Source organism: Lygodium microphyllum, chromosome 19, assembly GCF_053477565.2.
Source record: "Lygodium microphyllum isolate KBCC chromosome 19, Lygodium_microphyllum_v1.1.10, whole genome shotgun sequence".
Lineage (NCBI taxonomy): Eukaryota > Viridiplantae > Streptophyta > Polypodiopsida > Schizaeales > Lygodiaceae > Lygodium > Lygodium microphyllum.
This window is the reverse complement of record NC_141153.1, coordinates 90,136,675-90,156,750: the sequence shown is the minus strand read 5'-3', so window position 1 is coordinate 90,156,750 and position 20,076 is coordinate 90,136,675. Positions and strand designations below refer to the sequence as shown.

The window sequence follows — 20,076 nt, the reverse complement described above, 5'->3', positions numbered from 1 at the left end:
AAATAATAGATTCAACTACCAAAGGATATCAACTCGCCAGAAAGCCTGCTTACAAAATGAACCATCCAATGAAATAGCTCAAAATACCCAATAATAAATCCAGCTTCCAGCCAGTCCACCTCAACTGAGCAAGTTTTCATGTCTCTTCGCAGTGCAAATCGGTCCACTCAAGTGGTTAAAATTTCTGGACAAACGAGTCGAAAAAATTCAAGGGCCTCCTTACAACACCTCCTGTGGAATACCTCAAAACACCCAATACATGAATCTAAATTTGAGTCACCCCACCTCAAGCAAGCAGTTTTCATGTCTACTTGCACCTAGAAGACTTTACTCAAATCAGGGTCCAACTCAAATCATCAAATTTTGAGGGTATACATATTCAAGAAGAATGCTGCAGCGACCCAACAGCACCATACACACAACTGATCATAGATTCATGAAGCCCCTCAAATCCATTGATGCATTGAACGTAGGAGATAAGTCTCAATATGTAAAAAAGCAAGTAGCGCCATCATACCAGTTCAAATGTTCCCATGAAGACCGCAAAATGTATACAAAACAATCACTTAGTTTATGGCATTGCTAAAACTTTGATCTCAGTTCGATAAATTGTTGACTACGATCTTGATGTAAGGTCCAAGCTAAATGGATGCTTTGTCCAACATACCATGGTTAATGCAAACCCATTGCACAAGATCAGAAGATCGACGAACTCTCTGAGATTCAAGCTTTCACAACTCGTGAGGCAAACTACTCTGCAACCTCCTCAAGATCACTGTTGCTTCAAGATAGAAGATTGAGAAACACAAGCAATCAAAGCATTAGACAGTATGTACAATGCCAGAAGCTAGTAGATGGGTTGCCTATACTTTGGTTCAATGAAGAGTACATGTGATATTCCAAAACAATACGTTCACGAGCATTAATGAAAAAGGTGTAGGAGAAGCTTCTATGTAACAGTACGGTCCCAAGTCTTGATTTCTCTTCACTTCTAATTTTATCTAAGACTTAAGAGTGATTAACCTAAAAGTTTTGGCATTTACTTCATTCCAACTTGACTTCAACCCCACTTCAATTTTAAGCTAGAGCCATGAATTGAAGCAGGGGTCAACTCAAGTTGTGCTTCAGATTCTAAATACTCCCATGATTCACCAGTCCAAAGCTAGATACAGATAAAGAAAGCCGATTACTTGATGACTCAAGTTGTCACAAATAAAATGTACATACATACAGGCCAAAAGAACAATTGTAGCCATTGCTCCCTAACAACAAGAAATGAAGCATGTCCTACCTGTTACAAATGCATAATTACAGGCAAAGATATGGCACAGGCACTGGAAGTTCAACCATTGGCAAAGAAAAACTAGAGGGAACCTGAGATGTCCCAACATCATATCATATAGTACAGAATCAATATCATATCATGTAATCCAAAATCAAAGAAGTATGGTCCATACTTAAAGCTGGCATCACTTTTTTATCAGGAGGAGCAGTCCTCAGAATTCGGGCAGGCACACCCACTGCAGTGGTATAAGAAGGGACATCCATTAAAACAAGAGAGCATGCACCAATTTTCGCACCATCACCCACTTCAATTGGGCCTAATAAAATAGCAGCTGCACCAATCAGCACCCCATTTCCTATCTTTGGATGACGAATTCCACAACAGTTTCCCGTGCCTCCAAGAGTTACATGATGCAAGATTGAGACATTATCCCCAATTACTGCAGTTTCACCGATTACCACACCAGTAGCATGATCGAAAAGCACCCCCTTGCCAATCTGAGCACCTAAAAAATTCCCACCAAAATGTAAACCACAACAAATAGAGTAGAAGCTAAAAGATGGAACTTTATATGTATGAAGCAGCAACATTTAGCAATAGCTGCACATATCTTTGAACACTTATGAACCTGGGTGTATGTCAACTTGGAAGACTTCAGATATTCGATTTTGAAGAGCCAGTGCAAGGGCATAACGTCCCTGTCCCCATAACCTATGAGCAATCCGATGTGCCTCACAAGCAAGATAACCTTTGAAGTTTAACATCCCGTGCACGTAGCTTGTGCAAGCAGGATCCCTTTCCTTGAAAGCTTTTATGTCTGATCTTAATGCCTCCTGCCAATACCACCAGGTCAACCTTCACTTGTAAACTCCAATCATAATAGCAAAGAACACCAAGGCACAACACCTCACAATTGCTACAAAAACAGCAGAGAAATGCAGAGGGCAACTTAAGGCCCCTCAGAACTATGAAGACGTACCTGAATTTCAGAGTCCTCAGCAAAGGTTTCCCAAAAAAGGGCAAACAGTTGAGTGCTTAATAAAGTCGGATTAGCTAGCTTATTTGCTAGATGGAAGGCCAAGGATCGCTCCAGTGATGGATGTGCTAGTACAGTTGCGTAAAAGTAACTGGCAAGGTAAGGTTCAGCTTCTGACTGCTCCAGCGCTTCTCGTCTCAGCTGTTCCCAGACATCATCTACCTGTGTTTCCCATTTGAAAATACATGTACAGTAGAATTCTCTCCCTGAATAAAAGCTCCATTCAAGAAAAACACAATCGCCAGTAAAAGACCTAGACCAAGAGATCTTTGGAACATTCCTGTTAACAACTTATACCGTCTCCATGTGGCATGCCCAATGAGTCAATCATTGTAAGTCCAAAATGATTCATCATGGTTTAGAAGGTCGATACCAAGTTCAAATGATTCACAAGTTAGCAGCCCTGTTCGTTCTATTCTTGATAGTTCAGAAAGCATGAATAGTCCATGTGGCATGGCCAATAAGTCAATCATTGTAAGTACAAAATGATTCATCATGGTTTAGAAGGTCGATACCAAGTTCAAATGATTCACAAGTTAGCAGCCTTGTTCGTTCTATTCTTGATAGTTCAGAAAGCATGAATAGTCTTGACTCTCCAGCATTTGTGGCAGTTTAATCATCTCCCCCTTGTGATCCCTACTGTCAGTCAATGAGAAACAACAACAGCTCCGGTCAAACCACATTCACCCAACCACTTTTATTTCTGGCTACTAGTCTACGGTAACAGTCAATGAGGAACAACAACAGCTCCAGTCAAACCACATTCACCCAACCACTTTTATTTCTGCCTACTAGTCTACGGTATATCCTAACAGATATATTTGTTAGAATATAGCAGCCTGTCATTATGACTTCTGACATGATAACATCACCAGAATTGTGTTTTCTTTGCCAAGCCTACTATTATCTGTGCTGCCACTTCGTGCTGCTGACCTCAAGCTATTTGCTTGAAAAGACCAGCTTTTTGACCCAGTTGACTTGTTAATCCTGAAATACTTCCTATTCAGGCAAAAAGCTAGGTGTTGCTGCATTTTCACGTGTGTTTAGGGTTCACCCAATCCATAAGCGCCTGTTTTTCCAGCAGCAAGGTGAACCTCAGCATTACCTAGCGTTTAGGGCAGTTTCCAGCCATCTGGAAAGGTCTGCCAACTCATATTCAACCTAGGAGCAGGGTGCAAACTTGTTTTTACATCTTCAGGGAGCACGTCATTCAAGTGACATTATTCTCCATTCAAGTGACTTGCTCTTCGTCCCAAACAGTGCCTCCTCAGTCACAGCAGCCTGTCTGCTGCATTTACTGTTGCCAATTTTGTTTTTGGTCCAACCAGTCCATAAACATGGCATCCTCAGAATCACTTAGCGTCCAGATCAGTTTCCAGCCATCCAGAAAGATCTGCTGATTCTTGTCAGCCTAAGAGCAGACTGCAGATTTTGTGCTTACATCTTCAGGGGGGAGCATCATCTATGTGACATCATTCTCTATCGAGCAACTACAAACACCTATTTCTTAGCAAGGAAGTTGCAGTCATTTGTGTGCTTTGGAAGAGGATCAGCCCATGACACCTCAGCAGCCACTTGAAAGGACGGAAGTCAATCTGCTACAAAGTTTTTAAAATGAAGCCCCTCTACCATGGTCTCCTCTGTGACTGCGGTCTCTCCCTCGTCTTCCTCTATAAGCACTCACTGTACATGTTCCCAGCCATTCATGTTTGTGAGTCACATCGGTTCAATGTAAAGCAGTTTGGGGCATAACTCTCTTTCGATCTCAGTCTTAGTAGGAGTATTACTCACTGCCCACCTGAGAGCCAGTTGCAAATGGTATCAGAGCTATCTCGGCCATGAGGCATGCCCTGGTTTCTGCCTTTCCCATTCCTCCCATGCTAGCATGTAGGGATCCAAAACTGGGTGCTGAAGAGGGGGATGTGACAACAAACAGCAAGGACGAATTACTGCTTGCATTTACAGTCAACAGCCCCAGAATGGCTGCAATTTTACAAATCCCAGTCTCCCAGTCCAATGTGCAGGACACATTCTGCTTTATTCCAGCCTTGCATATACCATTAGATCAGTCTCCTGAATCACTATGATTAGACCTGCCTTTCTGCAACTTTTGTCTCAGAACAGTTGCAAGACAGTCGCCCCGCCCGCCCCCTTTCCCTTTCTTCTCCCATTCTGACCAGGTCATACAGCTTGTGTTTCCATTCTGACACAATGGTCTGACAGCCACAGCAGACATGGAATCTGAGGAGAGATTCGCCAGCTTAGGCAGTAGACTTCCCAATTAACAGTATGCATTCAGGCCTAGACTTGAGATCTGTGGATTTTCACAAGAGATGTCTCTTGGGAGGTTATCCAAAACATTGCAGTAGAGATTTTGTTCTGAGATCAGGCATACTACATACCTGTTGCGGTTCATCAAAGCATACATGGGATGTTGAGCTAAATTATCAATTAGCTTTCGTTAAACAGCCCCAAAACTCAGTTATTTAATGAATTTTAACCATTTCTTTAAAACCGAGAGCAGTTCGAGAGAGTTTCACTATCCTATATGTAAACCCTAATTTGAGAGGCCCCAAACTTTCTATGAATATATAGCCTGTCCTCCCACTCAGTCCAATCTCGTTTTTGCAAGTTTCAGGTGCTAGAACTTCACTATCCACACCCCCTTCGCGGAGGACATCTCAGCCAAAGTTGCTTGACATTGTCTACACCTATCTTGCATCTGTTTCCAACCTTCCCATGCTGCCTACACCTGCTGCTGCCAGCTGCCACCACCACTTCAAGAGGCTGCGTTTCAGCCTAGCCGCCTGATTTCAGGCTATGCTTGAAGCTACAGCACCCTGGCAATCAGCTACCTACTGCATTTGGGCCTCTCTACTACACCTCACCCCAGTCCAATCTCGTTTTTGCAAGTTTCAGGTGCTAGAACTTCATTGTCCACACCCCCTTCATGGAGGACATCTCAGCTGAAGTCGCCCGACATTGTCTACACCTAACTGGCGTCTGTTTCCAGCCTTCCCATGCTGCCTACACCAGCTGCCACCACCACTCCAAGAGGCTGTGTTTCAGCCTGGTGGGCTAATTTCAAGCTACGCTTGCAACTACAGCACCCTGGCAATCAGCTTCCTGCTGCATTTGGGCTTCTCTCCTGCACCTCACCCTTCTTCATCGCCTGTTGGCTACATTTTGACCCATTTGCGGCCGCCTAGGCTATCACTCATCATCAAAGGCTGTGTTTGCAGATTTCTCTCTCTCCTCTGCTTGCCGCTGATCCAACATCTACACTACTGCATTTGCTGTTGTCAAACATCTTCGGAGGCTGCCTTGACGTGTTTCGGGATCCATCAGAGTACAACACACTCTCCAGCTCATTACTCTCCCCTAGTCCTCGAGACATGGGAGTTCGGAGGTCAATATTTATTCACTGCATAGTGTGTTTGCTGTTAGACTGCAGCAAATGTGGAAGTGTATGGACAAGACTGAAAGACAATGAAAACAAGAGGACAGAGAGAGAAAAGTGATAGTAGAACATAAAAATCTGCAGTAAATGAATGATGAAATAAAAAAGGTAAATATACAAATAGGCTATTGAAGTATCTCCTCAAGCCGATCTCTCTCACAACCTGACAACACAAGTGAGTTGTGGACTAACTAGGGTTGGGCATAAATAGCTGAAAAATAGCCATCAAAATGATCACGTCTGCCAGTCAACTGACAAAATTGGCTGAATATTATATTCATAATTCAGCAAAATGTGATCTGATCAAAGGTGCCACATGGCACTACCACATGCCATGATCTGTCCAACCACCAATGAACCAACTTTGGTTTCACTCATGAACCTTGCAAGCAAACCTATGAGAAAGCACAAATCAATCTCAATATTAAGGAGCCATATCAATGACCCAATCAAATACCTATGGCAAGTAGCATCCTCTCCCAATGAATCCGCATGGGCCATAGCCTTCTAATTTGAACCCATAGGAGTAGAAATAGCCATGCATCCCTCCATCTCAAACCTAGTCAAAAGCTCTTGCACATACTGCTATTGGGAGATGAAAATCCCCCTCAAAAGTCTACCAAATCTCATGACCTAAAAAGAAGTGGGAAGTCCGCCAGCATTGCCTAAAATAACTACATAAAGTGCCTAGTCATAATACATGCTCAAACTCACACATGAGCTGACATACTCTGCTAACACCCTCTCTCAGATCGTGGGTGATCTGATACAATACAATGTTACAATGAGAATGAATCAAAAACCATACAACATAGAACCACTAAGTAGAACCATGGATACCCAAGCAGTGGGTGATCAAGCCACCACCAAGGTGCCTCAGAGAGAACCTGATGTCGATGTCGATCGTACCAGCTCCTAAAGATAGAGAAGATCATAGCAACTCTCAATGTCTGTCACGATGCCTCTGATGTAGCACACGTGACCATCCTATCACCAATGCCACTATGCATAAATGATCATGGATTCCCCTCTTTTGGCTAGACTGCCAAAGTCTCCCCTCATGTGAGCTCCAAAAAAAAGCCACCCGCTCTGTATCAAAGAGCCATCCCATCATGAACCTGGATGTCAATCCCAGCTCCAAGATTTGAACCTGCCAGACTTCTGTCAATACATCACGGATGTCCTTATCTGCATCTTATGCATCTGTATAGAAATATAGATGAGGTGCAGTTGCCCCATCTCACCACCCTCTCACACTCCCTCTTTGACACTGGAGAGTCATGGGGGATGACCTCATCACCACCACTTTTGGTGACACTAGAGAAGTGGCATTTAATATACCTAATGCCAATTTGATGGTCAAAGATGGCATAGAGACACTCGGGAATGGAAGTTGTCTAGCCAATCCAATTATTGGCCAATCAAATTATTTTTTAGGATGCCAAAATAATTGTTAGATTAATTTTCGGTATTTAAAAACTGAAATTTAATATTTAATTATGGATAATGCTGGAAAAACTATTTGGGAAGGCTGCCACTTGTCGAAAATACCCATGCAAGTTTGAAAAACATATTTAGAGACTAGAGAGAGGCATTTTTTGTGTATTCAACCTGCAAGAGAGAGAGAGAGGAGATGTTGGGCTAATTTGCAGCATTGGAGGATCTTTTGAGGCAGCCAAGGGCAAAAGTAGACCAATCAACAGCAGGTGACAACATCTACAAGCTGTTGAGATAGAGCAGCAGCAGTAAATGACTGATTTTCTTCAATTCTTTACATCTACAAGCTGTTGAGACAGGGCAGCAACAGTAAATGACAAATTTTTTATTTAGTTCTTCGCAAAGAAAGCCTGAATTTTCTCTCTCCTCAGCATTCTCTCTCAACTCCCAACCTTTCTACAGCCTTGCTCCAAAGATTGGAGCATTGAGACCACCAGAGGCTGAGAAATTTCAGATTTCTCTGCTGTAACCCTTAATTTGCAGCAGAAATTAGGGTTTAGCCACAGCCTCGGGAAGCATGCTAGAAATTGGAAGCTCCAAGACTTGGATTCAACAGGGCTGAAGCTGTTTTTAGCCTATTCAAGTGGAGGGACCAGCAAATAATTGAATTTGGGGCATTTTCCATCTCCATCAAAGCGGGTGAAGGCCAATTGATTGCCCGAATCAAGGGGCAAATCAGATTAAAGACTTGCTGGTCATTTTGAACAGCAAGGGGAGTTGGAATACCAAAAGAGATTGGGAAAATTCCATTGTACATCAACTTCTTCAATTAAGTTAAATAAATACCGAAAGGGGCGCCAGTTTTGGGGCCAACATGGTGTCCAATGTCCAGGATCAATAGGTAAATTTGTATTTTTCAGATTTACATTTATTGTTTGCTGCTGTAATTAAGTTGTAATCAGGGATTTACCACCCATCCACGGAAGGAAGGCTGGTTTCAATCCATGCACAAGCTAACCACGAGCTTCCTTCCAAAGGTACTCATAGTTTAGGTGGCCAAAACCAAGAATGCCATAGTGCGGTTTGAGTTTGAGAAGAAAAGGCAGATGAAGTCCACATCTCATAGACTCCATTCTCCTCATGACCTACATTAAGAACCTGTAGAGATATTGCAATAAGACCTCAGAGGGAGTCCTTATTAAACTCGATTGTAAGGCCAAGAGCACAAATTTAGCTTGTTGAAAGTGGATGATACCCTAAACCCGACACATAGAGAACCTCTGATGCATGGGCATCACCTTGCACCTGACGCATACAAGTAAATACCATCTGCAGAAGTCATGTAGTAGAAAGAACCACTATCTACGATCCACTCACAAGACTATGGAGCCAACGTCGCCACATCAGTGGCCTGTTGGAGGAACATCCTCAATCACCTCCAAATGAAGAAAGGTGGTCAATGAAGAAGCAACCACTACTCCTAAAAGTTCTTTATAGTCTTCTCTTTCTTGGTGTCCTTGTCATTGCCAAGGCAATCCTTCTTTCAATGAGTTGTCTTGCCACAAATGTGACAAGTAGACTCCTTGGCTTTATCTTGCTTGGACTTCTCGTCCTTTTTCTTGTTCTTGTTGTTCTTCTCCCACTCCAATCAGCCAACCCCCAACAGGGGAGACACGGTGGTCGCAACCCGTAGCAAGGGTGTTGTGCTAAGAAACGCACTTAGCCACTTAAACAGCCCCAAAACATGCTTATTTTAGGCTTATTTTAGCCAAAACCCTAAAACGGGGAGCGGATCAAGAAAGTTAAGCGGGAGAGGATCTAGAATCCTAATTTTCTATAAATTGGCAATCAGCTCTCCACTCTTTTACAATCTCATTTTTGCAAGTTTCAGGTGTTACCAGCTTGCTGCCCACACCCCGGTCACGGAGGACATCTCAGCCCTTGCTGTCCATCACTATTTCCTACAGTCTAGCGCCTGTTTCCAGCCCTCCGCACGCTGATTGCTACTGTTACTGCCTGGCGACTGATTGATGTTCATCTGCACTGTTGTCGTACAGCCTACCACACCAGCAAACTGCTGCGTTTGCAGGCTCCAGCTGCCACCCTGACAGTTTTCTCTCTCCTGTCTGCAGTCATTGCAGTCTTTCTCTATCCTACAGGCTGTCTTGCCTGCGTTTTTATTCTTTCTCTCCTGCAGGCTCCGTTTTTAGTCTTTCTCTCTCCTACAGGCTGTCCTGCCTGCGTTTTTAGTCTCCCTCTCTCCTGCAAGCTCCGTTTTTAGTCTCTCTCCCCTCACTCCTGTCTGCATTAGATCCAGCTTCTCACTGCTGCATTTGCTAGTGTTCGACATCCAGAGGCTGCCTTGCTGCGATTAGGGATCCGTTCGGAGTACAACACACTCTCCAGCTCATTACCCCTACACTGATCCTAGAGATATAGGAGTTCGAGGTTCAATATTCATTCACTGCATAATGTGTTTACTACATGAGCATCGTATTATTCATAGTCATATCATTTCATTTATTCACTGTGTTCATTGTCTCTGAGTTACTCTAACCCTAACCCTAACTGTGTTCTTTTTATCAATCTATGCTTTGTCGTACGGTTTCTGTTTATGTCTCTGTGTTAGGGTATTTTTATTTACATGGTATCAGAGTCTACATGGATTTCACTCTTCACATGGATTTCACTCTTCAGATGTTGCACGTAAGTCTGATAATGTTGCAGGGCCGTTGAGACCTCCATCAGGGATGGGCCTCTCTTGGAGAGAAAGATCCGGAGTATGTTCCATTTTTTCAGACTCTTCCGTTCTCTCCGGTACAAGGTACTTTTGATTCGTCTTTTGTGCATTCTTCTTTTACCTCTTCTGTTTTGCAATATACTGGTAGAGATCATGTGGAAGAAAGAGTCCAGTCTGTTGACTACAAAAAAGTTCCTCTAGAGGACCAATTCTTGTATGTTAACACACATCGTAGGGATTATAAGAAAAAGACAGGTAACTCTTCTTCTGTTCTTTCTTCTTTTCCGTCTACTTCACATAATTGGAATGAATTTGGTGTTCCTTTCACTTCATTACATGGTGTATCATCATCTTCACAGTTTCATTTTCAGTCTTTAAATGATAAAAATGAACAAAAAAGAATCTCCACCTCATACACCTCACTTTCAAAACCCACCCACCCCACCACATTCTTCCGTTGCTTCACCACTTCCATTTACACCATTTATATTTCCATTTCAGACACCTCATGTCACACCACACATCACTCCGGGGGGTTATGGAAACATAGACACATCCTTTAGGACCTCATCCTTCCCTAAGCCGGGTGGTGTTCCACCTACCTCATACACACTTTCGGGATCATTGCAGCCTAGGTATCCCACTCAGTCTCTCCCAAGTGTGGATCAGTTGCCTCCACAGTTTGCCTCCATGGCATTGCCTAGTGGACCTTCTGGTCATAATGCTATGTCCCAGCCTTACTTTGGACAAGGCTATTGTGTCCGAATGCCTCCACCTACACCAGCACCTTATGGAAACATTCATGTTCCAGTGCCTCCGCGTCAATCGGCACTCATTGGACACTCACAGCCTACTTCTGCCTACCCACCTCTTCCCCCTCCTTCTTACTCTTATCAAACACTCTCACCTCCACCATCTTTCCCACCATCATCTTACTCCACCCACCCGACACCTCATGGTTCTAGCTCATTTGCTGCCAAGAATGCATTTAATGACAAGACTCGTTTTAACGGGTCAAACTTTACTACTTAGTCGAATTTGATGAGACATGTCCTTGATTCACAGAACCTATGGGATCTAGTGCAGGGGTTGGAACCCCAACCCGATCCCGCATTTATTCCATATGAGATTATCCGCTCATGGAAGGCTAGGAATACCTCCGCTATTGTCGAGCTGATACAGGGCTTATTGCCAAAGTTTCATTCTCAACTTCATCATTTTGACTTAGCATTAGAGCGATGGGCACACTTGACTGACCGCTATGCGGCTCGAGATAGGACCCGTCGTATTAATCTTGACCATGAGCTTCAACTTTTTAAAATCACTGACCAGGATGACTTGAAAGTCAAGTTGGCTGAGTATCAGCGTCTCTCCTCGCTAAATTCTCCACTACGAGGACTCCCAAGACCTCTGACGATTAGGTCACATTGTTCCTAAATAAACTCCCCAAGAAATACTTCAATTTTGTGGAAGGAATAGTTTCAAAGCACCATGCCTACATTCTATGAATTTGAGTGTCAACTGTTGCGTTACGCACGACACCACATGACCAAGTTTCTTTCCAAGCCAACAACCGAGGGCTCAAAGTTTCACCACTTCCAAGCTCTAGCCACCACATGAAAGCCTATGAGCAATAAGTGTCTCTGACATTTTCACTTAGGACATCTTGGATACAACACTCTTTATGAGTTGTTGCATCAACAAATAGTTGAGGGTCTTCCATGCCTAAAGTTGTCTCTATCTCAAGATATCTGTAAACATGTCAATTGCAAAAGCGACACAATATTTGATTCCCTTAACAATCCACACATAAGAGCTGAGACACCTCTTAGATTGATTCAAGTTGATCCTTGTGGATCAACATCCACCACCACCTTGAATGGCATACAAAACTTCTTTTTGATAGCGTATGATCATTCTAGATACATGTGGGTGTACTTTCTTCAACATAAGTCCGACGCAGTTTACATATTTCTTTGCTTGGGTGCTACTGGTTCAAAACTAGACTCATTGTTGTATAGTATACATGAGAAGTGATAGTAATGGCAAGTTTAACTCCCATGAGTTTTCTAAGTTTCTGTAAAAGCATGTCATCTCTTCCCAACTTACCTCCACCAACTAACCCTCTTAGAATGGAGTCATAGAGCGTAGGAATTGAACCATCATGAACATTGCACGCTCTATACCATTCACAGCAAAGCTCCCTGAATCGAGGCTATTAACATTTCAGTGTATATCCTCAGCTAATGTTTGACTGCGGTTGTCCCTCAAAGAATTCCATATACGACATTCTTTGCCTCTCTGCATCTGCTTAGATGCTATTGGTTCATAACCAGATTGGTTGTCGTATGGGATACATGAGGAGTGATAATACTGGCAAATTTATCTCCCGGGCCATCATGAATATTGCATGCTCTATGTTGTTCACAATAGAGCTCTCTCAACACCTTTGGGTCGAGGCTATTAGCATTGTACATCCTCAACTGGTGCCCGGATTGCGGCTATCCCTCAGAGGACTCCATATGAGACATTCTTTGCCTCTCCACTTGTAGTTTCTCACATTAGAGCATTTGAAAGTCTATACACACGCGCACACACACATACACACGCACCTAATGATAAGATAGAAAAGCTCACTCCTCAAGCTGATCTCCTTATTTTTGTAGAATACTCCTCCAAAGCGAAGGCCTATCGTTTGTTTGATCGTCAAATAAACAAAAAAATCGTTAAGAGAGATGTAATTTCTTATTAGAGGGATATTGTGCACTCTTCTATACTAAACTCCAATCCAATTCCTCAGTATATTCCACTCTTCTATACTGAACTTCTAACATTCCCACAAATTCTTCAACATATGCTTAGGCACACTGTTCTTGCGAACCCAAAAAGTAGATTCAATATTTGCCACTGGTTGAGTTTGCCTACAATGCTTCCTACCAACAAAGAATTCAGATGACCCCTTTTCAAGCATTGTATCGGCACAATTGTCGTAGTCCTTTGAGATTTTCGGATCCAACCTTGAGAGTTGAAGCCTCAAAGCAGATACTGGAAGACATGGATGACCAAATCAAATCGATAAGACAGGACCTCTAGAGTACACAAGAAGATCTGCCCGACTTGCAACTCGGTCCTCATTTGCATTGTAGTTTACATCTAATTACATAGCACATTTTAAGTCGGATAGTGAAGGGGGGAGAGTGTGCAATGGAGTGCAAGATAGAGGCACGAGCAACAGAGTTCAAAGTTAGAGAGAGTGAATGCAGAGATAGGTGTATCAAATCGTGATGGTACACAAAGAGTAAAAGAACGTATTTATATGTTAGGGTACAATAAGGATGTGTTCACACCCGTATGACTATATACACAAGACGAAGGGACTTTACACCTAACAACCTCCCACTTAAAGGCCCGAAGTAGTAACTTTAAGCTAACCAACTCCCACTAAATGAATGCAATGCTCATGCTAAGCCTTTGCAAGACACTTAGTAAAAACATCTGCAAGGTTATCTTGGGTTTTGACCTTAGTCAATGTGACAAGACCATCATCCAAGACCTGTCAAATGAAGTGATACCGAACATCTATGTGTTTGGTACGTGCATGGAATATGGCATTCTTAGCCAAACATACTGCACTCTGGCTATCACAACCAAGCACAGGAGTACGTGAAGGAAGACCAAAATCCTTGACCAGACGACCAAGCCAAATAGCTTCCTTAGAAGCTTCTGTAGCTGAAATATATTCAGCTTCTGTAGTACTCAGTGCCACAATTTTCTGCAATCTTGAACACCAAGAGATAGCCCCACTAGCCAAAGTAAAAGCATACCCACTGGTAGATTTCCTAGTATCAAGATCTCCTGCCATGTTCGAATCACAAAATCCCTACAGCTCTAGCGTACACTTCCCATAGCATATACACTTTTCTTGTGTACCTTTCAAGTATCTGAAAATACATTTCACTACTTCCCAATGTGGCTTGCCAGGGTTAGACATAAATCTACTAACAATTTCCACTACATGAGCAATGTCAGGGCGAGTTGCAACCATGGCATACATCAAAGATCCACAAGCTCATGCATAAGGTATACCCTTCATGGCACTAGCAGCTGCATCATCCTTAGGGCAATCAGCTTTGCTAAGCTTTATATGTGGCGGTAAAGGCACACCAAGAGGCTTAGCATCAGCCATATTAAACATGTCAAGTATTTTGCTGATGTACTTGTCTTGTGAGAGAAACAACAAATGTTGCCCTCTGTCTCTTTTAATGCTCGAACACATTTTGCCCAAAATGTCAATCCAAGTATATGTACAGCAGTAGAACGAATGACTTTCAGCAGTATGACTGCAATTTCAGCATACATTAAATGCATGCCAGGTAACTCCCACTTCAGCAATATCGCCAAAAATACATCTGCAACAATCCCAGATCTACAAATGATCACTAAGACTGCTGCAACATGAATAATCAGCAATACATCAACTCAATGGGAGCTGCCCAACATGTGTATTGCATACATATGTGCTCTTATCAACTTCTGATACACAAAACACCAAGAAATCCCTACAATTTCTCCAAAATTGCACAAGCGGGAGATTAAAAATGCTCAAATCACTCTGCTTATGGCAACAAGATTGCTTCAGCAATATTCCCAAAGTGCATTTCACTCATCAATTTTGCCAAAATCCACAGATTTCAGCAAAAAGCCCCAAAATTTTCACTATCAAATCTGCCCCAATTGCAATAATACATGTTTCCAAGAGTATAAAACGAGCAAATTTAGCACAATTTCACAAAATTTTGCAAAAGCCCCAAAATTTCCGAGTGTGTAGGAATGTCAACCAATCTGACTCAACTGAACAAAATTTCACCAATACAGCAAAAGCACCAAATTTTATGATCCAATGTTGAGAAATTTTACTCAAATGAGCAAAATTTCACTAAATCTGGCAAAATTCCCAATTTAAATGTGCACAATGTCTGCAATTTCTGACACAAATGCCTCAATTATGCATGAACAGAACTAAATTTGAAAAGCCCAAATTTCTGGGCATAAATCTACGCAAATCTGACCACTCTGCTTGCGCGCGCGAACCCTCGTCAGAGCAAGAGGATAAGTGAGAATAAAGAATTTCTGATTTTTGTTTTAAAGGGGAGGGGGGATCGTTGACCCGCCATCACGACTGACCTGTCGCACGTCCGTCAATCACGCAGGTCGCCACAACTCTATGCAGCCATCGCTTGCACGTTGGTTCCCCCCGCTGGACCTGTCCCGTCAACTACCCATCACGTCAGCTGGTTTCGCTGGCGCCTGGTTTCCATGTTGACCTGCATGCCTAGTCACTCACTAGACTGTCACGTGCGCCTGCTGCTAGCGCCTGCTCAGCTGTTCGCTACTCGTCTCCTGTCTCGCCCACTGGATTTACTGCTGGTCGTCAACTAGTTATAGCTTCTGCCTGGGCTTGCTCGCTGGATATTAGCCCTATCACATGTCAGTTGGCCACACCTTGGTCTCGGGAAGCATGCAAAACCTAAGCTCTGATACAAGTTTGAAGGGGGGATAGTGCGCAATGGAGTGCAAGATAGAGACACAAGCAACAGAGTTCAAAGTTAGAGAGAGTGAACGCAGAGATAGGTGTACCAGATCGTGCTGGTACACAAAGAATAAAAAAATGTATTTATATGTTAGGTTGCAATAAGGGTGTATTCACACCCGTATGACTATATACACAGAGAAGAAGGGACTTTACACCCAATAGATAGTTGGCAGGAGGCTTTTCAACACCCCCAATGGCGAGAGGCTGTGGGAAAGAAGCTATGGAGTGTTTAACAAAACAAAATTTGGATCTTGGTGGATCGTCTGAGCCACAAGAAAGTCATCAAGATGAAGTGAAACCAAGCTAAAAGCTTATGGGACTTTAGACAAGTACAAGGCTCATCTTGTTATGCAAGGGTTTCAACAAAAGCAAAGCATTGATTACAAAATGGCCTTGGGACTAAGCATGCTTAGTTTGAGTTGGTGATAACGCAATTTGAGTCCATCTATATCAACCATCATAGTTGACAAGAAATCTTTGACTTAAGGTTAGAAAACTCATTTCATACACAGGCGTTTCATAAATGTATAAAACACCTATTCTAAACTTTCACAAATGCCATACCCTAAATGTCTTGGGACTTTTGTAATCATCATTTATCATGGATTTACTTAACACATTGACATGGATGTTGTCATTGATTGCCGTAGTTTTCTTTTGAGTTATTATCCATGATGATTGCATATATTGATAGCTCCTTTTGTAGCTAAAGTTGATGTTGAGCATGAATAATAGACCATAATACATGCAAATATTGATGCTATGCTGAATGCTCATTTGCCTTGTATAGAATAATGAATAATATCAATTAGTGTTTTCTACATCACATGAGTCATACATTATATGTATATAAAACTTTCATACTTTTTAATATCTCGAATGGAACCCGTTTCTGACATTTTACAAAACTTGTATAAAACCTATGAAACTCGTTTCATACGTCATGTTTCAAAAACCCTTGGCACCTATGCCGACCATAAGATGCTGGCACATGTATGAGAGGAGTAGAATGTGTCCATTTAATGAAAGGTAACCTTTCCAAAAGAATTATTATAGATCATGAAGAGAAGTTGGATTTCAGTATCTCAAAGTAGTATCTTGTATACATCATCAACTTGCACAGAATCAAATTGGACCTTTAAAAATTGCTTACATACATGATTGGCCCACACCACAAATTGCTTTATGACATCCATGTTTTTTAGAGTCGCTGAGTAAAATCAACTCCTACAAACACGAATAGAGACTAAGCTGATCACTGCAATAAATTTCATGCAAGCATCACTGGTAACATCCAACCTCAAATATAATATTGAAAGCTGATCTTGTCACATGTTAAGCAGCTCAGCTCAATAAACCCCTATGTAGGGCAGTGACAGTCCTTTTCTCTTTCTGCATACCTTTGGTGGTGCCTCGCTTGATCAGCATAGAGTTCACACAGCTGCCCTTCCCCTGGTTTGCCAATATGTAGGCAATGTGGCTGCAGTGTAGAGATTTCTACCTCTTGGTCAAAAGTCATGTGAGCTAGTGACTATCAGACTACTGTCCTGTATTGTTAGGTCCCGGAATTCTGGAAGCATTAATTAGAGACGAACAAAGGTTTCAATGCCCTTTTTCATATACATATGGCATGCTTATAATTGTGTGTAAACCAAAAACCTCATGTGTCTAGAAAGTTAGGCTGGTTTGGGACCTGAGCTATAGCACAACTGCCGCAGCTTGCATAGAAGACGCAAGAGCCTGCAACAATTTACAAGCGATTCAATGTTCTGTCGCACATAAATCGAGTTGACTGATTGAACTTCTACTCCCATTTCTGCCCCTTGCCGAGGCAGATTACCGACTGCTTTTGCGTCCACTGTTGTTTTCCAACACCAATGATCCCTGTGCCTAACTGATAGCTCTATTGAATCCCGTGGAAACTAGCTTCGCAGCTTTGAGCCGCTAGATTATACTTTTGTGGATCATTTGGTACGATTCATCACAACGTAAGAACCCTAGTAAGTTGAGCAAGCAAAACATGAAGAAAAATAAATGCAGCAGCGGACCTTGTGAAGAGCATTACTTGCCCACCGGCTGGCAGTTGAGAGCTTGGTCTTCGGATGGCACAGGAAACGCTAGAATGGGGCCGACAAAATGCGGCTGATGGCAGGCAAGAAGGCCGCCAGCCGGACGCCATCGCCAGCATATCTTTGACGACCCGCAAGTGCAACGTAGATGGAAAGGCGGACGATGATGACGACGACGATGGTGGTGACACTGGCGACGAGGACGGAAGCACCTTGCCAGTAGGAAGAAGCGCCCTCGCCATGTCTCCAACCTCGCAATCAGAAGCTACATATTTCAGCAGCTGTAGTATATAGTCGCTCTTTCCTACTACGTGCGTTTTTTGTGTACTTTTCTAATGACCTTTTTTGTACATTGTACCGGGACATCTTTACGGCCACGTCCACAAGGCTACATTCACACGTCGCATGCGCGCGGCTCCAGCCATGGCAAATGACTTAAGGGCGGGTTCAGACCAGGTGGCCGAGCGCACATTGCACGGTTGTACGAATTAGCAAAGCTCACGATGCTTTGCCTCGTTTGTTTTACGGTTTTGTGAGCAAAGGGAAGCAAATGTGCTTTGCATGTTCGCTTCCCCTTTGCTCACAAAAGGATAGCACCCACTAGAATCCATCGTTATGTCGTTGAGGCCCTAGACAAGACGTTGCGAAATGTCATGGCATGCGACATGCTGTTTGGGGAAAAAGCAATCTTTTTTGGTAGGGATTCTCGTCAAATTTTGCCAATTATTCCCGAGGGTGGCTGTGAAGATACACTAAGTGCCATGCTTTGCCATTCTCCTCATTGGGATCCTAATTCCTATGCATATATTGCAATCGTCTGAGAATATACTAGTGACAATGCTGAGGGAAGTTCACATTGGGAATCAAAGCTTCATTGATTGGCTTCTTTCTCTAGGAAATGGTGACAATTGTTTGCATGGTGGTAATTGTGTGGGTGTCCCATCACACATGATCCTACACAATGCTCCAATGGATGACTTGATTTTGCATGTCTACGAGGAGATCCCTTTTGTGGAAGGTTGTGTGCCTTTCTTCAATGATCACGCTAATTTGGCATCTCACAAAATAAAGATGTAGATGCTTTGAATCTTACATCATTGACCATAATGCCTAGTGAATCACACATTTACTATAGTGCTGATTCAATAATTGAGACTGACACTATTTTATTTCTTTACTCTATTGAGTACCTCAACTCTATTGATCTCGGTTATAGTTTTGCTCCACATTCTTTGGTGCTCAAGAAAGACACCCCCATTATTATGTTGAGGAACCTAAATCCCACCATGGCTCTATGCAATGGTACTCAATTGGTCCTCAAAAAATTCTAAAGAAAAGTGTTGGAGGTTGAGATTATTACTGAACAAGTATTGGTGATACATTGTTTATTCCAAGGGTCATATTTATCCATGTGTCTACAAGACTTCCGTTCATGATGCAAAGGAGATAATTTCCCATGACAATCAACAAGTCCTAAGGGCATGGGTCTCTACCTAAAGAGTCATGTCTTCTCCCATGGCTAGTTGTATGTTGCACTCTCAAGGGTGAAGTCTCTTGATTCTATTAAAGTTCAGCTATTAGATAGGGGTGCAGAACATCATTCCACTATGAACATTGTATACCAAGAGGTTTTTCATAAAGCAAGATGAATTTTAAAACAACTTTTCTCTTTTTTAAAGGATATGCTATTTGTCGTGAATTGACATTGGGCTTACTAATGAAGTTAGTTTTGCTCTTGAAATTAGTTTTGACATTGAAGTATTAAAGTCTTGGTTGAGGAACCAAGTTCTCAATATTAAATGCCTAGTTCTTTGTTTATAGTTGCCACTCAAACATTGTTTAAGCTTCTTTGGTGATGTTTGTAAAAGTACCTGAATATGCATACTATATAGGTTTCTACGTGTATTTGGAAATTGCGATGTCATTTGTTTGAGATGTTGCAATGACCAATTCAAATGTAGTACTTCCCATCTCTCCCAATAATAGGAATAATAGGTGCACCTTGAAAAAAAGTGCAATGATGGGACATTGATGAGTCTTGCCTGCTTGGTGTCATTTAAGGGGGTAAGAATATTCTTGGCATTCTAGACCGTCCTCTTTTAAATTATTTGATAGGACATATTATTCCCAACTTGACAATGTGTGTGTGTAGATGGATTGCTCCTTTTTCATTTTCTTTAATTGTGTGCCTCTTTCCGTTGTAGTGAACAATAATTTGAAACAATTGTTGCTTGTGTTGTTTTCAGTACTAAGGCACATGTTGTGATGGAAAAAGGTGTGTCATGTACACAACAAAAGAAAAGAAGGAGAGAGGTTGTCTTGTATTGCCGCCATCAAGCGTGCAAAAGTTATAGGACCAAAAATGGCATCATCAACATCATGGGACAATCTAAAGTTCAATGATAGGCTCAAAAAAATTTATTGATGGTGTCCACGTTGCCTTGGAGTGCTTGAAA

The 20,076-nt window shown here is 42.3% G+C and overlaps 1 protein-coding gene across 1 annotated transcript; it reads right to left on the bottom strand.

The window, feature by feature from the left end:
• Window positions 1-1,054: 1,054 nt before the first annotated feature.
• LOC148020138 (putative serine acetyltransferase 1) lies at window positions 1,055-17,937 on the bottom strand. The gene is made up of 4 exons (XM_087700421.1): window positions 17,617-17,937; window positions 2,265-2,483; window positions 1,914-2,118; window positions 1,055-1,790 (listed from the first exon to the last, which is right to left on the bottom strand). The coding sequence occupies exons 1-4, from the start codon at window positions 17,860-17,862 to the stop codon at window positions 1,417-1,419; spliced, it is 1,044 nt and encodes a 347-aa protein (XP_087556547.1). The 5' UTR covers window positions 17,863-17,937; the 3' UTR covers window positions 1,055-1,416.
• Between the last annotated feature and the right edge of the window lie 2,139 nt (window positions 17,938-20,076).